The 24,247-nt window shown below is 38.5% G+C and overlaps 1 protein-coding gene across 1 annotated transcript; it reads right to left on the minus strand.

Moving 5' to 3' along the window:
* Window positions 1-555: 555 nt before the first annotated feature.
* Window positions 556-20,889, minus strand: LOC110067083 (dolichyl-diphosphooligosaccharide--protein glycosyltransferase subunit STT3B-like). Its single transcript, XM_020774373.2, has 20 exons — window positions 20,662-20,889; window positions 18,268-18,376; window positions 17,636-17,745; window positions 14,119-14,207; window positions 13,153-13,241; window positions 12,373-12,438; window positions 12,129-12,228; window positions 11,260-11,358; window positions 10,943-11,089; window positions 10,571-10,619; window positions 10,044-10,198; window positions 8,861-9,093; window positions 8,070-8,284; window positions 7,120-7,191; window positions 6,488-6,587; window positions 5,645-5,818; window positions 4,347-4,460; window positions 3,500-3,624; window positions 2,755-2,842; window positions 556-2,335 (listed from the first exon to the last, which is right to left on the minus strand). Exons 1-20 carry the CDS (start codon window positions 20,853-20,855, stop codon window positions 2,225-2,227), a joined length of 2,439 nt encoding a protein of 812 aa, XP_020630032.2. The 5' UTR covers window positions 20,856-20,889; the 3' UTR covers window positions 556-2,224.
* Window positions 20,890-24,247: the final 3,358 nt, after the last annotated feature.

Consider the following 24,247-nt stretch of genomic DNA (forward strand, 5'->3'; position numbering starts at 1 on the left):
ACGTAATTTAGGGCACAGGTCAAGGGTCGCGTCCGAGAACTCGCGAGTCGCACGCGGAAACAATTGACCGGAAATCCGCTCTGATGAATTGACGCAGCAGACAGAACAGACGAGAAAAGGATAGACAGGATAGCAATGATCATACCTTACTCCCAACCATGTCAGTTTCGTGCAAATTAGAGCCGAAATGTCTGTAATACAGTTAAAGAAAGCATCAAATTTTTGCCGGGAATTATATAGTCTCCTCCGCAGCCGTGTCTTGGGATGTCGCGCAACGCTCCCCCCAAGAAACTTTGGGGGGAGCGTTGCGTGACATCCCCAAAAACGGCTACGAGGAGACTAGGAATTATAAGCTGGTTAGAACAGAACAACAGCAAGAGGTGACATGATGCTGCTAAATATAAAACGATACTAGTCAGCGTTTCTTCCAAGATTTTCAATATTAGAAATAGAATATCCGAGTTGCAGTCGATCACTTTGCTATTGCGTAGATTGCTTTTTCTACGGGTCAGGAGCAACTGCCGACCACAAAAGAATCATTGCAACACAAACAAATATCATAGAAATTCAATTTAATTTCAATTTCCTTAAAAGCACGAAAGCTTAACACTAATTTTACAGTTGTTTCTAGGACGCAAAATGTACACTCGATACCTTTCTTCGATCAAAGAATAGAAAAATTATGGTTAGCTCGTTTTTAACGTACAAGCGAAAAAACATTAGGATATAAACAGGGCGGATTTAAATTAATCTTTGACGTCAAAACAAATTCTTATACCGTCTACTAACTTCCTTTGCAGCAGTTAATTGTTCCGTCACGCAACAGCTCTGTACGTGAAAAAACAAACCTGCAAACAACAATTCTATAGCTATGTATTTGTTCTGAAGGTTGTAATGAAACCAACGCAAGAATTCAAGGATCATCACAAGGCGTTTTTCTTTTCAAATGAGAAATAGCATTTTGTCTCCAATAATTACTGACTCCAAGTTACATTTAATGTCACCTACTGGTAAAACTTTAAATAACATTTTTCCCGAAAAACGTACGCGTTGGAAGCGAGGGCAACTGCATAAACAACCACCCTCGTTCCCAGGGTCTCATATTCCCGCCCTACCGCTAGGACTGGAAGACGAGAGACCCTGGAGACGAGGTTGCACAGCCATGAGAACTTCACCCCACGCTACAAAGAAGAAGTTAGCTGTTGAACATTTAGGGTTAAACGGATTTTTATGTTCCTTTGATGGGTGCATTGCGCCGTCTGATGACAAAAATCAAAATGTTTTACCTCAAAATTGAAAAAGAAAAAATGAAAATAATTGACTAAAAATAACCAGAAAATGAAGTCTGGGACTTGATAAACTTTTCAAACAAGCAGTGTAATCCTTACAACTCATGACTCTAGGGAAGGCCCTTGTGTAATTTTAAAGTAAGCCTTGCCAGCAAAGTTGGGCCAGCTGAAACAAGTTCCATTTCTTTTTTCAACCAAATGCAATAAAATAAATTGAAATTTCACACCACCTCTGAAGGACTTTTTACATAAAAGACATTGTTCTGCATTTTAACATTCTTGGCCAGTTCCGAGTATTTTTGTTCACGCCCAATGCTCCTAGAGCGTTGCGTAACAACCTTAATGACGGCGGCAATAAAACACGTTGAATAAATCCCAAAAACTGTGTTTCAAACTGCAAGAGTCTGTTAAACTCATGCAGATTAGTTTAGCGCTGAATTTGGAGAATACCGTGTCATGTCAGGCATTGCCAATTGAGGTCTTGCTTCTAATTTTTTACGCGAAATTTAAGTCAAATTCGTCCACTTTTACAGTTTATACAGCATAAAACGAAGTCTTTAGACAATCGATAACGCAATCATCCTTGTAACGCAATCATTTCAAATAGCGTGACAGTGTCATGCATGAGGAAGCACGGTGGAACCTCTTTAACACGGACAACAAGGGACTGGGCTGAGTATAGGTATAATGGACGTTTTCGTGTGAATGCTACTTTCTCTTGGACCAAGTGAACTGTCCGCAATATAGAGATGTCCGTATTTAATATGGAGGTTTCCGTGAGGAGAGGTTCGACCGTACAAACAAACTAGTGAAACACCTAAAATAACATACTAAAACAATTTCAACCTAATACCGGAGTTAGTCTACGAATTTTCGCACGCGATTTTCTGAGTACGGAGAACGTCCGTTTTGTTTTACATGACGGGGTCAGTTGATCATGTGCTTCTCTTGGCTTTCTTGCCTTTGCTTTTCTTTTTGCCTTTTTGTTGAACTCTCTTGCCTTGAATAACGTTGAGTTTGTGTTTAATGTATCCTTTCCTATTATTCTGAAAAGCAAAAATTGAACGGAAAAATTATTTTAGCGATATGTTTCGACGTTTTACCAGACTCCACCGCGTATTATGCAATGGCATCCTCTGGAGTAGACCCCAGGGGAAAGCAGGGATATATGGGGGAAAGACCCCACGGGAAAGCAGGGATACATGGGAGAAAGACCCCAGGGGAAAGCAGAGATATATGGGGGAAAGACCCCAGGGAAAAGCAGGGATATATGGGGGAAAGGTCTCAGGGGAAAGTAGTGATATATGGGGGAAAGACCCCAGGGGAAACAGGGATACATGGGGGTAAACCCCAGGGGAAAGCAGGGATATATGGTATAGGAATACAAGGGAATTTAACGTAATTCCCACGAATAGGCCCTTATATAGGGAAACATTCATATGTTAACACATCAGATTAAACCTACCCGCCGAGGAATATACTTGTTTCTTGGTTTTAAATTTGTTATCCTCATAGGTACACCGCTCTTCACTCGATTAGCGTAATCTTTAACCCTGCAGATACAAAACGTATCACTAATTAATTGCTTAGATTGGAAATTAGTAGTAAAGAGAAGTAGAGAATTGTGGTATTGCATCGATCTTAATACGCAGCGAAAAGCCTTTAAAATGAACCTTAAAAGACATTTTTGCGGGAGTTTAGTTTTGCGAATCGGCGACTTTTTGTATTTCGCGGGAACTAACTTTTGCGATTGTGAAAGACTTTTCGAGCTGGGAATCAAGTTTGGGGATCTTCAAAAAGTCGCGTTTATTTGAAATACAACATTTTCTGCGTTTTGTTTTTTTTTTTTTATCAGACTACACGGTAATCAGTCACTCTATTACAATTACGTCTTACCGTAGGCTGATAGTATCTTCAGATGAACCTTTTCTGTAAGCGTTTTAGCAGTTACACCTGTAGTGTACTACAGCATGGGCAATTTCATCGTTTTATTTAAAGAGACGTTTTAAGTAAATGGCATCAACAAGATTCTACATGTGAGGTTTGTATGTATAATTTCGCGTGGTGAAAAGTGGTGTAACTTTTTGCAGAGAAAATGTTTGCGGGAACTTTATTTTTTGCGGATCGAGGAAAAAAAACGTAAAAATCGCAAAAATTGGAACCCACAAAAATTTCGTGCCAAAAATTTCGTGTCGTTAAAGCCAGCTTACCTGTAAATTCTAACTAGCCAATGCTCAGAAGTGAAAGCTTCTTCTAAATGCTCTAACTGGAAGTTTTTATTTCCAATTTCGACGTTACGCGTCCGGTCGAAACCAGACGGAGACCGAAAGTCCAGCTGGAAAAGAAAACGGAATTTCGGTCAGAATAGTTTCCAAAGCACGTCAATGATTCTACAACCCTTGACCAGGCTAGAAGTGGAGGTACTTCTTGAATTTCACACCAGAAATAAGAAATAATGTCGTAAAGGTGTACGCTGAAAATATTATACTGGTCTCCTCCATACGTTAGGTTTGTTTGGGAGCAGAGGTAGTCTGGGTAGCAAGCGTTCCCGTACGATTCTGTCCGCGTGCAAATTGGAGCGAGAGCAAAACAAAGATACGACCAAGCAGGGGGTGGTGGGGTGAGCACCACCACCCCCTGCTTAGTCGATTGGTTCTTTGTTGTTGTTGTTGTTGTTGTTGTTGTGTTTATTTTTTTGTTCACGTTTCAATTCGTCGCGCGGCCACAATGCGGAAAAAGCTCTTCGTACGGAAACGCTTGCTACGCAGCCCAGAGCAGAAGAAGAAGAATGAAGAACGGAAAAGCGAGGGTTTTTCTGCCTGGAAAGACTAAGATTTCACAGATTATAAAACCTGGACAAAGTTGCTGGGGTACAATATTATTCAATGCTATGACAACACGAATGTCAAGTACTTCGACAGTCCAATTTGCGACAATTTCAGGTGTACAACTGTGGAAATGATCTTTGGCAGGTTGAGATTTTAAGCACAAGGTGTCTAAACCTGCGCTATGTATTTCAAGAGATATAAAGTTTCACAACAAGTTGAGGCGGCTTACCTGCATCTCTCCAAAGCGATAATAACACATCTTGTACATGAGGCAGTTCAACAAGATGGGTGAACCAGCAGAGTCCACACGAAACTCGCCTTGCGGAGTGAAGTAGTCTGACTCCTACAAAATACAATACAATAGTTATGTGAAACGAGTAGCTTGCAAAGTGAGGAGAAAGAGCAGAGAAATATAATCGGGGGGAGTTTTGGGAGAGGAGAAATGAGGAGGGACAAGGAAGAGAATATGGATAATAAGGGAAGTGGCCGGGGACAAAGAATTTCTCTTTCCTTTGGAACTCATATTTTCACAACCAAAAGTACTTAAGGTGGCTCCCTATAGTTTAACGATCGCACGCGCGCCAAGAACGAAAGTTCAGGTAATCTGCGCGCGCTCAAAGGAAAACGTCTGTGTTTTTCGATATTCTATGAATTTTCTCGCGTTTCCTTCGGTGAAATTCCCTGAAACTAAAGGGAAAACTATAAGACCAGTTTTTTCGCAGCGGTAAAAGACATAAATTTGCAAAAACCGAAAAAAACTACCTTTACAAACCCCACTTTTTTCCTGTTTAAAGTTCGTATTCCTCTAAATGCGATTTGTTGTGAAAATTGTGGAAGATTTTACCGAAGGAAATTCAAGAAAATCACAAATAAAGCCATAAAAACAGCAAAAAGCATATTTGTTTGGGCCTTTATAATTCAAGACTAAAGCCCAAAAGTTTAACAGAGAAGATAGTAAAATACTATGTAATCATTGGTTATTACATGTAATAAGTTTGAGAGGACTAGGTGTAAAAATGAATGCAAAAACAGCATTCAAAACATAACACTTGCGCGCGGAACGCCATAAATGATTACCCTATGGAGCCACCTCAAATGTGATGGCAGGTTGGCCGTGGATTTAAATTAAATGTCAATTTACTGAGCTCCAATTTCTGTATACAAAATTTAATAACAATTCCAGACATTTCCCCAAACATTTTTTTTTCGTTGGCCCAGACACGCATGCATGAACATGAAATTTTGCTAAGTGACACGGATTTTGATTATCTACCAAGTTGCTCTCTCTTGAGCAAAATCGGAGAATACATGTTCAGCGATCATAATCACTTTTCATACTTCTTCCAGATCTGAAGACCTAATCAGAGAATATTTGCCGCTCATCATAACTCCCTCTTACTCTATATACCTTTCTCCTGCATGCACAACCTCAATAAAATCATTGAGCAAAACATATCTTCTCCCAGAAACCTTCAGAATCGCTCAAGTCTATGGCAAGCTATTAGGAGAATTAACATGTTGACTGACCTTGATTTCTTGAGGGTGTTCGCCCTCGGCAATCCTAACCATCCACAGAAACTTGTTGATATCATCACCAGAGTAACCAATCACACCGCCGAATATAACCAGCACATAATCCACATCCAGCATCTTCATAATCTTGTACGCCGCTGTCTCGTTGGACGACATGGCTTTTCCAACCTGACATTGAAAAAGCGAAAGACTGCCATTACAGTGAAACTTCTTTAACCATGGCTACCTAAACAATTTCTCAGCAAATTGACCGATAGGACTGAGTGTAGTCACATATGTTGTGCGTGGCTTGCTTTGATTGATGATTTTTCGGAAAAGTATTAGCAAAATGATGTTGGGCGACCTTGGCTGAAGGAGTCAAACTGTAAACGAATTGTTTTTCTCGTTCTCAGAGCCTCCAGTTGTTTGGGTCACGTGCTCACTGTTACACCAAGGCAAACTAAAGTAACACTTGTCACGGGCTGGAAATATATAAATGAATATGCATAACTGTGTTTTGAAATCGGTCAAAGCCATATTGTTCGCAATCAAGATGAACAATAAAATGCCCCGGGGTCTGTTTTTCTGTTTTCATCGGCACCTGCTACACGCTGGAACTACTTTCTCGTATAGCACCTTGTCCAACATTGCTTGTGGTCAAACACAGATAACAAATTTACCACAGTGAGAGCTCACTTAAGCACTACTTGGGACAAAGCGCGACTTTTCTACCAGTAGGTTTTTAACTTTTTCACCTTGTTTTATCTAAACATGTTTACTAGGTGTGTGAGTTGGTGTGGTCTAATAGCAACACCCTGAAATAATTTGTGTTAAATTAATTGAATTCTGTGTCCATACCAGGGCTATATGACTGTTATTCCACGTGTTATTGTCCACAAGTGTCGTTCTATTGGCCATACCAGCAATCTGATACCCATAATCCCACCAAGACATTACCCTGCAATAAAGACAGTGATTTTCTTTACTTTCAATACAAGACTTCACAGTTAACTATAATACGCTTATTATCAACAACATTGTTACAATCCATGGTGAACAGCAACCACCTTCTGCATGACTTACACACGTAATTTTGTTATGGCGTCAAAGAATACTATCTATATTACTTGCAAAAAAATTCGCACGATTTTAATTTCGGACAAGAAAGTGTCCGAAAAAAAAAAAAACCGTCCGAAATATTTACAGTACAGAATAAAATTTTTAAGCAGCGTCAAAGCTCTTAGTTTCCTTTGTAAGGCGAGCTCTAGTTGAAACACTGTTTGAGATTAGTACGTGATGTCCGAAATAAAACGTCCGAATTTTTTTGCAAGCAATGTAGGCTATAATTTTCGCTTCAAGCAGTATTCACACAAAACCATTCATAACAAAATACATGTACGTTCAACTTCCAAGGTTTATTTACATGCAAGTCAACCATAGGAGAGAGGGCTTAAAGTGCTTTAGTTGTCGGCAAATCAATCTTAACCCACCGAGCATTGTCGTCTGTATTCTGCCTAAGCCAGAAGTATGCTTCCCTGAAATCATCTAAAATGTTTCGACTCCTGGAGAGAGACAAAAAAAAAAAAAATAATATATTAGATATAAACAAATTATAAAAATGCCGCTTAATTACTAACTGTTTGAATGATGTTTTGAGCCATGGTTGATTGTAGCTTAAAGTAAATCATTAGGTTACTGATGTTGTGGAAATATAAATGAGCAAAATTTAAATGAGCATTTTATGAAATCACTTCAATGATGTTCCTACAACTACCGAAGAAAGACAGCATGGCAGGAAAAAAAAACATTCCGATCAAAATTATTTGAGCCAGTGTATCGGTTGAGCACTCAAGTTAGGGTAACCGATCTACTGTCATTCTACTACATAACAGATTGATCTTTTCAATGCAAAGTGGTTATATACAGTAGTAACTCTCTGCAATGGCCACCTTGGGGACACAGGAAAGTGGCTGTTGTGGAGAGGTGGCCGCTATAGGGAGGTAGGGATGTAATATGACCCCTTTTCAGGGGGATGTAACATTTTTAATTTTTGAAAAATGCTCATTTTAGTTTCTAAATACGTGACACAATCAAAACGTATCCATAAAACAGAAATCCATAGTATCCATAGTGTCCACAGTACAGAGCACGTTTCATGACCTTTTACTTTTAAAGAAAATCGGTCAGGTGTTTGTATTCACCGTTCGTCAGTCGCTTATTAACTGGTCGTTGCCGAGAGGTTTTTTCACAGTTGGGACACGCTTTAGAGGTTGTTGCCGTTGTGGAGAGGTGGGCATAGTAGAGAGGTTAAAATAAAAGTAAATGTACGGACCGTCCGCCGGGACGAAAAAGGTGTTTGTTAGAGCAGGTTCGACTGTATCTATTTCTGTACCTACAATACGAAATCAAGTCGCTGACCAGTACAAATGATTTGCCTTACCCATCATAGTTAGTAGACGCCAGCACGACCGAGGGACTGGAGTAGGCATTACTCGTCACCCAGGTGCAATGTACCGCAAACATCATCAGCATCATCACTATGCACATGACAACCATTCCCTTGAGATTAGCTCCGATCACTCCACCATCTTCCTCTTTTTCTATCTCTTGTTCCTGCTTCTTGTTATTCTGAGACTGAGACTTCTTCTTACCAGGCTGGAGGGAAAGAGAATTTTTGTGTTTTTTTCATTTTTTTATTTTTTTGAATTTTTGTTTTAAACTTAGAATAAAGGAAGTAGACTGCGAGAGAATCTGCTTTTTCGACTCGGTTCACGCGCTGAAATGACAAATTTCACGTGTGAAACAAGAGCCAAAAAACCGGCTGCTCTCACAGGCTATAGAGTAAGGGAAATTAATTATAAAAACAGAGTTCATGTTAATCAAAGATGGTGGAATTCCAGGAGTATTCCAGGATACAAATATAAAATTTCAAGGACCTAGAAATCAAGCAAAAGTGCCAGTATTTAATTGAAAAGTCTTGGAAGAAAAGTTGGAGAAAAATGAAACAACGCACAGTCAAAAAAACTAGTGCCATCATCAACGAGCTTGAATAAATGAGCTTGAAGAATTTGAGATCATTACTGTATACTGACAGAATAAATGCTAAGAAAATTATCAACTAGGATTACCTAGTCTTCAAGTTTAACCAATTGATCCAGAGTCTACATGCTAAACATTAAGTCAGACACAGATGAATCAACATTTGAATCTTTCAGACAAGTTTGCACATACCTTATCATACAGATCTTTCTTCTTCTTCTTGTCATTTTCTTCACTACTGCTGTCTACATCAGCAGAAGCAGCTTCAGACTCCTTGTTCTCAGATGGCCGATCATCGACAAGGTAGTTATCTAAAGTCACAGAGAAAGCAATGGCTGCCAGGATGCACACAACTGGAGTCAAGGTCAACATGAGACGAACCATCACACCAGCAAAATACACAGCTGTGGTAGCGTAGAGAACAACTGCAATGAAAACATACGGAGACATTAAAATCTTCATTGTTACTGATGAGCGCTCAACATAGCTGCAATAAAATTTCCCATGCAGGACATTTCCTCTTTAACAAATTGATTAAATCTTTCCATGGTCTTTCCATGACCATTGATAACACATCATATAATGTTCAAAAAAACTCATTTAATGAATGGAATCACTTACTACTTCTGCAGAGTTTTGAGCAAGTTATTACATCATTTCTATAGTTGATAAGAGTGTAGACCATGCAAAAAATGTACGTATATGTAATTGGCCACTCCCCATCAGGACTTTTCAGGACCATTGTAAACAACCAATGATAAATAAATATTCAAATACACATAACTAGGTTAAGAATCCCGACTGGTGGGAGGCAGACCAGTTGGCTATTTACAAGCATAGCCGAGAAGTTGAACTCAGAGGAGGTACTGCCAATGATGCCTTTATTCTTACAGGCTTTAGAGGTGAGCTTTTAAAGCATTAACACGACCAAACAACTGAAAGTTATTGATTGCAAGTTTAGGGTTCAAACTTCATAAGAAAACCACGAAAGGAGGGGGAGGGGGGAAAGGACTCCCATATAAAAAGGACAGGGGTGCCTGGCATACCTCTTAGGGGTCAAAAAGCGGTCTTGGTACCTCTCAGGGTGTTCAGCCTTAAAAGGTCGACAGAGAGAGCTTTCGCGATAACTTTCAGGGTATTAAGTGAGAAGAAAAATGACTGGAGATATTTGACAATCAACTGATTATTAATGTGTCGTTTTAGAATTGGTACCTCTTAGGGGTGAAAAAATTTCAAGCCACACCCACAAAGCAAGATCTTGGTACATGTACCTCTTCTGAAAGGAGTTTGTTTCAAAATTTCCCACAAGCACCTCCAACCTTTTCATATGGGTGTTCCCCCCTTCCCCAGGGGAAAAAAACACATCCTTTCTCACCAAACACTCTTTCATCGTTGATTTTCTTGACCACAAACCACAGGCCAGCAGGAAAGGTGCAAATTAAAATGTGAAGGTCAAAAAAGAATGACACCCACGTAGTCGGCTGATGTTCAGAAACAGACGCAATAATCGGAATGTGAATCTTGGCATATCTGAAAAATAATAATTATTTATTCAAAATCTCAGGCATAAAGATTTTGTCCGTGTGCTCAGAAAATTGAAATACAGTGGAAGCCTACCTTACAGCCACCTCATTGTTAAAGTCACTTTATTCTGACCCGAACAAGAGCTTAGTCAGTCATTTCATTATTTAGGAACCCCTTTAATATGGCCACTCTGTTGATACAGCCAGATTTCTGTGGCCTGTCGGTGACCAGATTTAGAAGGTTCCACTGTATTTCTAAGCTGGTAATGCATGTACAATTATTCAGCTTCCAAGCTTTGATCGTGAACTGTTGAGTTCTTTTTAACAGTCTTTTATGATAGATAGACTATCTTCAGAACACTTAAAAACAAATGCTCACCCGGTATCATATAAGGAATAAAATCTTCCACTCCACGGTGCAACATAACCTAAAGGAAAACAGCACTGAATCACTTGATGGTCCATCCATGAGAAATATAGTGAAATGAAATCCCCCTACACAAGGTTATCTCTAGTCACTCTTCCTGGTCCATAGTCTCTCTCGTTAGTCATAAACTTTGCAAAATTCTTCTCAATGAAGTTCTTGTCAAAAATAAATGCTTAAGGAATACTGTGGATAATCAAACTCTGAGCATTGTTTGATTCTAACTTATGTTCATATCTCACAAGAACAGTGGATACTTGAATAGCTATATTAACTGTTAAGGTATTACTGACAATGTCATGTAAAATCAAGTGGAGTGATACATACCAGCGTAAGTAAGGAAAATGACAGCGACAAACACTAAACCAGCCACAGTTACTACAGCAAAAACAAAAATGTTCTTGAAATCAGTCCATGATATTTTTGTTCTCAGGTACACCAAAAATGCATAGGCCTGGAGCAGGGCAAATGTGCCTGAAAAGCAAAGAAAAAGTACTGTTCAATGACACGTTCATGAATAGGAGATGTGGGCTTAACTGAAGCAAAACCATTCACAAAAATCTAAACCTTAAATATCAAACGTTTGAGCTGCTTACATGCAAATTAAATCAGGAAACAAACCTGAATTAAATTAGGAAACAAACCTGCTGCAGCCATGTGTTCACTTGTCCTGATTGGCTGGAAACCAACAAAAGGTACTTGCATAGACATAAGGAGACCCATGATGAAAAAAGTTGTGTATGCTGAAAAGAAAAAAACAAAAATATTTTCTGGTAAAAACACACTGAGACTCTGCCATATCCAGCAGCAAGATAATACACAAGTCTGTTCTCTTCTTTGGTATATTCAAGACATGTAACAGAAAATCCACTATCAGAAAGGTAGGTAATGAGTGCAGGGAGAAGTTTGTGAACACACAGCTGATACTGCACGGTACCACACACGTCCTACAGTTCATGACGGAATGTGCACCCATGAATGCACACTCAAAGAGGGGACGAAAATGCCAAGGACCAGATCGAGTCAGTTGACAATCAGTCATCATCAAAACAAAACACAATAGCTTCATTAATTGTAGAAAAAATAAGGAGATATGTTAAGGTTTTCTTTTTTAAGCCAGTTTAGACATGTACTTTGATGGAAATCAGTTTACAACTGTTCTGTTGCCCAGTTCAGAGGTGATTTTATCACTTGATTTGGAATAGTATTTGCAGCCAGCTACCTGTCTGTGAGTTGTTTTTTGTTCACAGCTCAGAATAAGTTTTTTGTTGGGTTGAGAATTTGTTTCGTTTTAGGGCTGTTAATCCTTAGAAGGAGAAAATTTTAGTTTCTTTTGTTGATCACTTGTGTTGTACCTGTGCAATAATTGGTGAAAATGTCTGACATGGACCTGTTTGAAGAGGTTACAATGTAAAACAGTTTGTATTATGATAAAGATTATTTTGTCCCATTTGGATGTTGTGTTATTGTCAAAGAAAACTGAGTCTTACATGAAAGTGGAGGGCACACTTACCAACGTATATCCTGAATGAGAACCTCCCCATGAGAAGCAGAAAGAAGACGTGAAGAGGAATCAGATTGATTATGAACACATATCCACCCCATGCTGAGACCTAGAAGTTAAATGTGACAAGAAAAATAAACACAAACTTCATAAATTATTTCGTAGAGGACCCTTAACAAATAACTGAAAACTGATGTCACATTTTTATTATTAGTAACAATTCCATGAATTCACATTACATGTACATACTAACCATATAGAAGTATGATAAGCTGGTACATGCTGCCCAGAACACTGAACCAGTCTTAACAGATTTTACCTGCATTAATTAAACAAAACATGTTAAAATAATGTACTTAAAAAAATTATGAAGACAGGGGTACACGGTATAGCTCTTCTCACTTGGTCATCAAAAATCAATTTTTCATTATTAATAGCAAACAATATTTTAAAGAAGTGGTTGTTATCACAGCAGATAGCTGAAGATATTAGTGAGCTCATCTTGCCCATTTGGATCACTTTAAATCCAAACCTTATAAGGTGGACAGGCAAGCAAAGTTCATGACTTGCACACATCTCATTATTGTCTTGTGAAAGTGACCTCTGAGATGGTAAATTTATATCATTACCTTACGTTCCAAGTGGAATCCTTACCACCTTTCTTGGCAGCCAGGGTTAACATTTGGCATAAGACTATACACTGAATTACCGGTACACAGGTTGAAAAAGAAGAAAGCAACCATTCACATTTAGAGTTTCATTGCAAGACAGACAGCAAGCCAATTGCCAAAGTTTGAACATTCAAAAGAATTGTTCACTCCAACGCTTCATGACAAGCAAAATTTACCAAATGTGGAACATGGATAGATAGAATAGCGTCTTGTATTTGTTTCACATGAATATGATGAAAACAACTTTGACCAGAGATACATTAAATGTAATTCTGCCCATTGTTAATCTCTAAGGAACTCACTGCTCATTGTGTGTGTGTACTGCTATCAAACTCATAATAAAAATGTATATCACTACCTACCCATAGGAAATAAGTAAACTGCAATGCAAAGATGGCTATTCCTTCATTGTCATATGATCCTGCCACTGACCGAGATATGTACCCAGGAACTGCAAGAAGTACCCATGACAGTCACAAGTTAATCAGTATCATATAAAATTATAGTCTACATTGGACCAAAGAGTCTTGTAGCCAAATAAATGGAGCTTATCAAAGTTTCTGTAACATTACTAACGATTAGGAGTATTTCTACTACCAGGGCTTGTACCCTTTTTCAGAAACAAATTTCCAGCACTTTTCCAGGACTTTTCCAGTACTCAGATTGATTTTTCAAGGACTCTAAAATTCACATTAACCCTTTCACTCCATTATCTTAATGTTAATTCTCCTTACTGTCTGCCATACATTTCATGTTTTTTTACTTGAGTTCAACAGATTTCCAGAACTTTCCAGGACTTTCCAGTCCTGGAAAATGCCACAATAAAATTCCAGGACTTTCCAGGTTTTCCAGGACCCATACGAACCCTGTACTACCCCCTTAACAGGATACTGGTCAATCGCAGTGAGTACTTCTTAAGCACTAAATCTGGAGGTCCCAATTTTATACACCCATGGGGAGATGAGCACAGTGCATGGGCCCGGACCAGGGGTCGAACCTAAACCACTCCAACTAGAGCACAGTACAGTGATTATTAGCCCATTAGGCCACCAAGCCACCCACATCAGTAAAGCATACATGGATGATAGGTATCAGGGCCGCCAATAAGGGCCATAACCCGTAACACCTGTTATGGCTGAGTATGCTTGATTTTCCCTTGATGTTACAGGTGAAATTACCCGTTGTTGATAGAATTGAACCACAAGGTAACAAGTTTGCTACGGGTTTGGAGAACGAGGCTACAAGATGACTCAAACCTTAATGACAGCCCTGAGTATTACCATATCAGTGCAGTGTATAAACATGTACATGTAAGATGTATGACTAACCAATTGCTATGAAACAAGCAGCAAAGAGGCCAGCACGGTCATTCCACAGCTCCTTGGTCAGCAAGTATGTTGCTATAGCTGTGAGACCACTGAGGAGGTAAAATGACAAAATGGAATTCACAACAGGCATTAATGTTAAGTACTGCAGTTAAAACTGACACACATTAACTGTCACAAAGGTAAGTAAAATTACTTAATAAACAGGCTGGACCAGAATGCAGCACCAAAAAAAATGTCACTACAAAATATGATTCTTTTTGTGTAAGTTTAGTCCACTTTCCTTGACAGAAAGAAAAACAAATGTTGAAATTTTCTCAAGCTGAATTGTATCCTCTTAATAACTTATGGGTAATAAAAGTGAGTGGAGTCCAATTCACTCAGAAGTATTGAAAAGATTGGATGTCCATGAATTCGGTGTCTGACTTCTTTAATCACATGATTACAGATCGCATTCGATAGATAACACAAAGTCCTGTTACCAGTTAATTATAACTAACAACAAAATTTGAAAGAAAAGGTTAGAAGGGTTCATGAATAAAAGTAGTTGTAGTCTTAGAGCTCCATAATAGAGGGATCCATTCAAGTACAACTGCCCTGCAACAGCACACACCAATGCACCAGGCATGAGACATAATTGAAAGGTCGCGTGCAAGAACGTCCCCTAGATTTTTCAGCCATTTTTGAAAGTGCGTAAAACTAGCTGAATTTTGGCATGTGGGCTTCGTTTCACCTGAGAAACATTGCTCTGAAGTTTTTTTCGCTGGGTTGCTTTTCGTTCTCGAGAAATAACGTATGCAAAAAAGGCACACAGGTTGGAAAAACCGAGTGGTTTATTGCATACGCAATATCTCGAGAACAAAGCGAACTTTAGCGCGAAAACTACGGGACATTGCTTAACATACCTGAACGAAACTGCATGCGAAATTTGGAGCGTTTTCGACAAAGTTCACCTTTGATTAAAATACCTGACGCCCTTTTCCCGCTGAGTCCTTCAAATAAATGAAGCCGGGCCTTTGCTATGATAAACAGAGCTGATCCTTTGTTATAATAGCCAAGCCAAGCCAAGCCAAGCCAAGCCAAGCCAAGCCAAGCCAAGCCAAGCCAAGCCTTTGTTATAAGTCGAAGTCTCGCCTCGGTTTATTATAACAAAGGATTGGCCTGCCGCGACCGCAAGGACTTTGATTTTACTTAGAAACCAGCAAAATGTCAATTTCACGCAGCTTACATAAGCTCAAATTTGTTGATTTCAGGTCAAAAGTGCTTAAAATGTTGACTCATGTTAACACGTGACGGCAAGGATGTTGATTTCTCTTAGAAAGCAGCAAAATGTCAATTTTACGCAACGTAAAAGCTCAAAAATGTCGATTTTAGGTCAAAAAAGGTTTAAATGTTGATTTCATGTTAGCCGTGACAGTAGGGATATTGATTTCACTTAGAAAACAGCAAAATGTTAATTTTACGCAGCGTATAAACTCAAAAATGTTGATTTCAGGTCTAAATAGGTAAAAATGCTGATTTCACGTTAACGCGTGACGGCAAGGATGTTGATTTCACTTAGAAAACAGCAAAATGTTAATTTCACGCAACATATAAGCTCAAAAATGTTAATTTCAGGTCTAAATAGGCAAAAATGCTGATTTCACGTTAACGCGTGACGGCAAGGATGTTGATTTCACTTAGAAAACAGCAAAATGTTAATTTCACGCAACTTATAAGCTAAAAATTGTTGATCTCAGGTCTAAATAGGTAAAAATGCTGATTTCACGTTAACGCGTGACGGCACGGGTGTTGATTTCACTTAGAAAACAGCAAAATGTTAATTTCACGCAACTTATAAGCTAAAAATTGTTGATTTCAGGTCTAAATAGGTAAAAATGCTGATTTCACGTTAACGTGTGATGGCAAGGATGTTGATTTCACTTAGAAAACAGCGAAATGTTAATTTCACGCAACTTATAAGCTAAAAATTGTTAATTTCAGGTCTAAATAGGTAAAAATGTTGATTTCACATAACGCGTGACGGAAAAGATGTTGATTTCACTTAGAAAACAGCAAAATGTTAATTTCACGCAACGTATAAGCTCAAAAATGTTGATTTCAGGTTTAAATAGGTAAAATATGGTGGCCGGAAAATAGTGTTAACATCTGGAACTTACTTTGGTTATCTGGGACAATGATTATCTGCACTGAACAAATAAACATCAAATAAGCACTTTTCCAAATACAGCAACATCTTAAATGGCTAAAAATCACGAGATAAATACACATTTTTCGACAAACGCGATCGTAACTTCATGTCACGCACCACCTAACAGATTAACAAATTAACCCTTCTGCGCAACGTACGGGTCTCCATACATCTGCATGTCCGCTGATCCCAGAAGTTCAAAACACTACAAATCATTCCGATATGAAATAAAATCAACGCAACCTGGATCACAGATCTATGTTACAATCGATCACTACTTGTTGGCCATTATTATCTTTAACTGAAAAAAGCCGAAATCATCTAGTTACCAGTTCGAGAAACGCGAGCAGAACGTGATCACAATGCATGCCGGGAAGGGTCTTTACACCTCGTGCGCGGGAAAACATGGCGGTCAATACAAGACAAATTTTATAAGTCAAAACCAGTTCTCGCTTTCCAAACTTTGACACTAGCAACGCTTGGCAAATGGGCCACAACTCACAAGAGGGTATTTTTCTTGGGTAAGAACTGCTCTTGGACTTTGCTGCCTGGCTCGATCTGACTTCGAACGCCGATAACACGATTATGGTATATCAGCTACCTTAAAACGTGCTGATGACTTACGGGTTTATCAAGGCTTTGTGATGCCTCTCAACCACCAGGCAGGCACACAAGGTACTTTAACACAATGCTTAAGATATTAGTTGACAGAGCTCTAATGCGGCACATCTCTTTTTCGTTCGATGGTATTTCGTTTGCCGCTCGATCGATTCACGTGTTGTGTTTACGTCACAATAACCGATGTAAACAATCTGTTCCCAGATTTCCGCTCTATATACTATTTTCCTTTGACTTTAAGACAGCTAAGATTCAGTGGAATACACTATAAACAGTCTGCCTGTTTGCTGTTCAACAAAATAATAAGGTTTCTTTTGTTTTTTGTTCAACAAAAGATCTCCAAAAGATGCCACTTGGAAAACTGAGCTTTTTGCATACGTTATTTCTCGAGAACGAAGAGCACCCCAGCCAAAAAAAATTCAGAGCAATGTTTCTCAGGTGCAACGAAGCCTACATGCCAAAATTCAGCTATTTTTGAACACTTTCAAAATGGCCAAAAAATCTAGGGGACGTTCTTGCACGCAGCCTTTCAATTGTCCAGTAACAAAGGAATGACACACAAACACTGCTTACAACCAATCTGACCCAAGGATCTGCTTACAACCAATCACATTCAAGAATTTTGTAGCAGTTATAACAAGTGAATTATTATTTGACCAAAAAAAATCAACTGAACAAATTAGGTAAATGAAATACCTTAAAGCAACTGACCTAAACATGGGTGCTAGAAAAACGCACACATCTCTGATGTGCACCGTGATATTGAGCGTGTTTAGAATCCAGTGAACTGATGCTGAAGTCAACATCAAGCCTGGATAAACCTGCCAAAAAATAATACATAAAGAGTTAGATACTGCAAGTAATCAACCAATCAAATTAAATAATCAGCAATATGTATGCACATTTGCTTGAGTCAATACACTGACAAAATTTCAACATAAACATTCTTTCATTTCATAGTCAAGTTGACTTTGTCATAGTCGTGGCACATGTCCAGTGGTACATGTGTTGGTTGCTGTACTTGTCCTTGTCAGCAACAAACAATATTCTAGTACTTACTAGTATGATGTTTTAGGGCTTCTTTTCAGCACACTAGGTCGATCATTAGGGGTACTCTCCACTCAACTAAAAATCTGTTACTTTTGAAACTGGGACAAATGTTTGAATGGAAGGGACTCTACATGTTCATGTAGATTGCTTACCAGCCATAGTCATTGCATTTTCTTGTTTATTTTGCTTTCTGTCTCTATTTTTTCCTTTTCTCAATTTTTTCCTTTTCTCAAGTTAACTGCGTACAAACTTGAGGATAAGGAGAAGCTGAAAAACAAGTAGACATGACTTACAGTTCCCCCAACAATCCTGCCCAGCGGATACCATGCTCTCTCATCAAACCAGTTCAAAAAATTGTAAAAGCCATGGGAGACAAGATGGTGGGTGGAGCGATAGTTGAACCTGTAGAAGAATAAATGACAAGTTATACTAACTGCTCTGTGGTTGTAGAGATACTAGATTTTTTTGTTGTTGTTGTTGTTTTTTTGTTTGTCTGCTTTTGTTTTTGTTTTGTTTTTTGTTTTTTTTGCCAAAGAAGAGAAATTGGTACCAATCTTCTGGCATTACATAAGCTTGCACATGTTACATAGTAAATGGTTTCACATGTTGCAAGCAATTTTTGTCGGGGCTGCTAAAAATGTAACCTACAAATTATTATTTTGTTAGTAATTGTAGTATCTCATTTGAAGTCATAAAAATTCACTCCAAAGCTTGCTTAGCAGGTAGCCATTTCTTTTTTTGCTACTTGGCGACATCCAGTTTTAACCAAATGTCACACGCAATAAAAAAATGTGAATTAATTTTTTCATCTGGCATGAAATCATTTAACATACGATGTTTCAAACTCTGCTTGCCTAAGTTACATGCATTTCATTGTCGCGATCACATTAAGAAAAAGCTTCTAAGAACATAAAAATAAGGGAAAATAAGGTCCTTTCCTCCTTATATTTGCAATCCCCCAGCCCCTTCCCTATTAACAAAATTTCTGAAGAATCAGCAAAATAAGGGTTAATGCTGAGGAGCTGCATCTGTTGGCATTGTTTGAAGTTTTGATATTTCTCAGGAAGTTTGGAAGAGAAATGACTTTTTCTGTTAATGGCAGAGAAAAGCCAGGTTCTTTCTGAGAGAGACAATGTGTTGGCACTTTATTTCTCAGGGACTCTACTTTGACTTATCTCGTCAAAGGGGAAAGAAGCAGATAACAGAAGGAATGACTCTAACCTAGCCACATACTTGATAAAAAAACCTTTTTCAGCTAAAAAATGCTTATAATTATTATACGTATGTTATATCTTCCTCTCAGCCAGAATATTGTATCCATTCCTCAATTCAGTGGCATGTCAATACAAACAGCAACTAGACCATGAAAGACAATAGACTGCAAAAAGAAAATTCTCAGACTTTTGTTTCGATAATCACAAGATACACTTCGGAAAAGTAATGTTAATAAAATTGATGATACTAGAAACACAATTTCTGGTCTGTTAGTTCATAATAATTTAAGATCAGGCCTAAGAGCTCTTTATAACTTTTTAACTTCTGTATCTCTATCAGATCACAGACAAAACCACAACAAAAACAACTTGAACACCTGCTTGAGTCTTGGTAAATCCTGCACTGAATGTTTATTTTAGAAACTACCCCTCAAAAATATAGTATACTAATGAATACCGATTGAAAATGGAAGTAATTGACCTGAACCCTTCTTAATAGCGGCTGAATAAATACACTTTTCATAACATTATCTTTTGTAATGATTCAAACTTGTATTTTACAAATCACATGAGTTCCTGAAAAAAAATGTTTTATAAAAGTTAAGAATCTTACAATTGATTATGTTGTTAATTAAACAGATAGAATGCTCTCTGCTGTCACCATAAGTCAGTGTCGCAGTGTGGGGTGAGGTGCTATAAGCAAAAACCGTCTAACTCGATGCAAAGAGCTTTTTCAGTGTTAAGAAAAGTCGATTTTATAAATCTGATTTCTGTTGCATATAATTTCTTGATAGCACCTGCATAAACTTTGTTCTAGGTTTTTAAAAAGACAATGGTGTACCTGTCTCTCAATTTAGTCTTTTTACTGTAGTTCCCGTTCTTTGCATAAACAGCGATCTCCTGAATTTAGCGGCAAAAAAAAAACCGCCAGCAAGGAGAATAAGAACAAGAATAAGAATAAAAATAAGCAAAGGTCGCTATATCGCAAAACGTTCTTAAATTCCCGGCGCCTAATTAACAAACTAACTCTTCCCAATCGTTATGTCCAAGACAACACCGACAACAGCTGAACTGAAGGAATATTGTCACAGTCTGCATATTCAATAATTATGCGAGTTCCTGAAACTAACCAAATGTTGACGATGAAAGCGAAAATAAAAAATTCACTCCAGGCTAGAAAAATAGAGCAACGAAAGCCTCATGTTTTAGATAATATTGCGGGTATTTTTCTTTTGAGCGAGCTTAAATGCAGAAAAGAGATGAAGTTTAAAGCTTCAATTTAAAATGTCAAAAATTTAAATTTAATGTGACCAGCTCGGTAAATCTAAACAAAGCGCGATTCTTTTGCGATTTCGAAGACTTGAGGAGTATATTTACTGCAAGAGAAAAGATCACTCCGAAGGATGTAATTCAAGGAGAGGACGAAAAAGGTCGTAAAATGAACAAAAAAGAGCGGCTTGGCTCATCTCTTACCAAGGGTCGAACTCGTGAATAATGCTCTCGAACCGTATCACAGCAAAAAGCCGGCTTGCGAAACCCACCAGCCATGCCAAAGAAAGGATGGTGAAAGTTAGCAAGGACTGCCAGCCTATCGTCTGTGTTTTTCCTTCTGCAGTATTGATTTTCCTGTCTTTCGAGCCTGACGCTTCCCTAAGTTCGACCTCCATTTTGGAATCAAGGGCCACGTTTTTGCAGCTTGACCAATCAGCGGTTACCAGCTGTGAAGTAGTGCCAGTTCCCCAATTAGCGCTGGTCGGCCCGCGCCATAAAATAATGCCAGGTATGATATCGGGCCACCTGCAAAATAGCGCTAGCGAGCGAACAAGGCTCCCGTCTTAAATAATTTAAAGTATTTAAACAGGAGCAAAATCAGCCATAGCTGGTTTTCATGCCTTTTCTCTCTCCAAGTTGAGTACGAATTTGGAAATGTTGAAAGAAAATTGTAGTACCCGAAGTCTAGCCTGCGTTGTAGCCGGACATGTCACAAAATCCATACCGGCGGTTTAGACTGATTGCAACCCAGGCTACCAAAGACATCCCTGATCCCTCGGAGCAGGGTCAGAAACTTGCTACCCCAATGTCTCAACAGCCAAGTCTGTATATTAGGGCAACCCACATATAAAAAGAGTCAATTATCAAACCTCCACGTCTGAACTTTTCTTTTTCAAATGCATTTCAACCAAAAAAAAGAGAGAGAAGCGCACTGCCACGCCTGCTTCTACTTAGAATGCACCTCACTAACTTGTAAAAACATATTTCACTGCCTGTTCCCCTTGGCCTGGGGCCGACTAGGGAGATGAATAACAGCAAGAGATTATCAAGGTACGAGAGTAAATCCCCCATATAGGCAACGCTGTGGGGATATCTTCTTTGATATTTTGATTACAAGCAATCTCGGTATGTTTTAATACATTTCGAAACTTTACCAGGAGGTTAAATAAGAGACGGATTTCCCCTGCGCAAGCAATAACAACTGAATGAACGGCAGACAAATGCCTTTAGACAAATGAGTGCAAAGCAAACAAACACCCAAGCACAAGCCAGGCAACCGAACAAATAGATGGTCGAAAGTGCAGGCAGACGCTCGCTGCCTAAGATGCAAAAAGAAGTTTAAGCAGCAACAGCAAAAACGCCTAAGACAACGTAGATTAAAAAGCGACTTAATATTCAACCTACGAATCTCGTGAGATTTAGATTCATTCAGTTTGTCAGAAATATCTCAAACAGAATATGTAAGACGGCGTCAAAATTCGAAAAAGAAATTTTAAAAACTGGCCATATAGTTCACGTTCTCTCAAATATGCAGACTGTGGCTATTTCACGTTGTTGTTTTGTGACCTTCTGTAAACAACGCGGCAAAGGAATGAACAAAGAATTATAACGCACGCTTACACAGCCATTGTACTCGTTGCCGTTGCCGTTAAAGTTTGCTCAATTAAACCCCCTAAAACCGAATAAAGGGCGAAATAATGAACAGACAAACGAGCTATAAACAAACGAAAGCCCGGCCGAACAGAAAGACGGCTGAGAGTGCAGAAAATATCTCTCCTATGAAACGAAACTAAAACATATAAAATGACGTTCCAGCTATTTCGTCTCAGGTAGTTTCGAGAAGGTTTCGCTTCGGCTGTTCACACACACATCGCGCGAGTAACATCCTCGGAGGAACTGGGTACCATGTCTAAAAGTAACTTAAGGTGGCTCCCTATAGTTTTACGATCGCACGCGCGCTGAGGACGAAAGATCAAGTAATCTGCGCGCGCTGGAAGGAAAACGTCAGTGTTTTTGGATATTTTCTGACGTCAACATGAGCACAAAAAGCAAAACTGACAGTGAATTTTCTCGCGTTTCCTTCGGTGAAATTCTGTAAAATTTGGCAGAATGGCAGTAAATATTTTACTTTAATCGGAACTCGTTTTTCAGGGAAATCTATAAGACCAGATTTTTTGCAGAGGTAAAAGACATAAATTTGAAAAAATCGAAGAAACTGCCTTTACAAACCCTACTTTTATCGTGTTCAAAATTCGTATCCCGCTGGAAGCGATGTGTTGTAAAAATTTTGGAAGATTTCACCGAAGAAAATTCAAGAAAATCAAAAATAAAGCCATACAAACAGTAAAAAACACATTTGTTTGGGCATTTATAATTCAAGACTTAAGCCCAAAATTTTAACAGAGATGATAGCAAAACACTATTTAATCATTCGTTATTACATGTAATAAGTTTGAAAGGACTCGGTATGAAAGCGAATGTAAAAACAGCATTGAAAACATAACACTAGCGCGCAACGCCATAAATGATTACCCTATGGAGCCACCTTAAGAGGGATTACCTTGGATATAAGACCTATATGATAACAGATATCAATAACTTTCCCAGGAGTGAGTAAATCTTATGGGGAAAAGCCCTATACGGTTTACAATTCTCTTCACAGACATAACCTTTGATAAGTGCCCCATTTAGGGGCTGAACCAACGCTAGAGAAGAGAGCGTCCAGGATAACCTGCATGTTCAAAGAGAGAGATGTTGAAGCGCACTAAGATTTAAGACGGAATCCACCAGAAGTTCGAGTAACGAGTGGACAAAAAACCTAGTACCAAGATTATTTACATGGTATTGCAAACTTCTGTACGACTATTTCAAATATCTTCTCAAAAAAAATCATTTCTAGCAACACCAAATGTCCAAAACGAATGTTGAACTTCGTATGAAACCCTTGAAAGTGCTGGTGAAATGAAATTGATGATGAAATTTTGCCTGTGTTTGCGCCAGTTCTCTGAACTTTGAAATTCATTTTCTCTCGTTCCCATGGGAAATTGTTTTCGGTGTTATTTCAGGCAATTATTTATGTAATCACGTTCAAGAAAATGTAAAAATGACTGTAAAATACTTAAAATTATTCTGGTAGCAGATTTTTGTCCACTAAAACCTGAAATTGCTCGATTTTCTATCGGATTTTGTCTTAAATTGCTCGTTTAAATGATGAATTTATCTTCGCGACCGAGTGCACCACTTGAAAGGAAAAACGCGTCCAAAATCAATTTAATGAGCGTGGAACTAAAACTTGTAACAATGGAAAAGCCCAAACTGACTAACCGATAACAATTTAAGTAATTGAATATGAAACGAAGTTTGTTCCCGGTTTTGATTCTTTGACGCATTTAATAAACGAAAACAGGTTTAGAAATGACGAGAAATATTTCACTATTAAAGTTTCCTGGTAAAATTGTCCCGGAGACTGGGAACGAGAATGTCTACTTGTGACAACTTGCTATAGATGGCCTAGTTCAGGCGTAAACTGATATTCGTCATTTGAGCGAGTGATTCATTATAGTTCGTTATATCATTACGCAATCTGCAGATGGCTGCTAGATTACGGTTTTGGCCGTTAGTTTTTACCAAATAAAGGCTAGGCTAATCTTTCTGAAGGTTGCTGTTGTTCTCTTTTCCTGCCTGGGTTCAACTCCCATAAAGAGCAATGAAGAGTTTAGGGACTGGACAACTTAACCTTCGAAACTCAGACCAAAATCCTAAATTTTCTCCCACCCAGAGGCGGAGA

Source organism: Orbicella faveolata, unplaced genomic scaffold (genome assembly GCF_042242905.1).
Source record: "Orbicella faveolata isolate gen_17 unplaced genomic scaffold, um_ofav_v1 contig_13, whole genome shotgun sequence".
NCBI lineage: Eukaryota > Metazoa > Cnidaria > Anthozoa > Scleractinia > Merulinidae > Orbicella > Orbicella faveolata.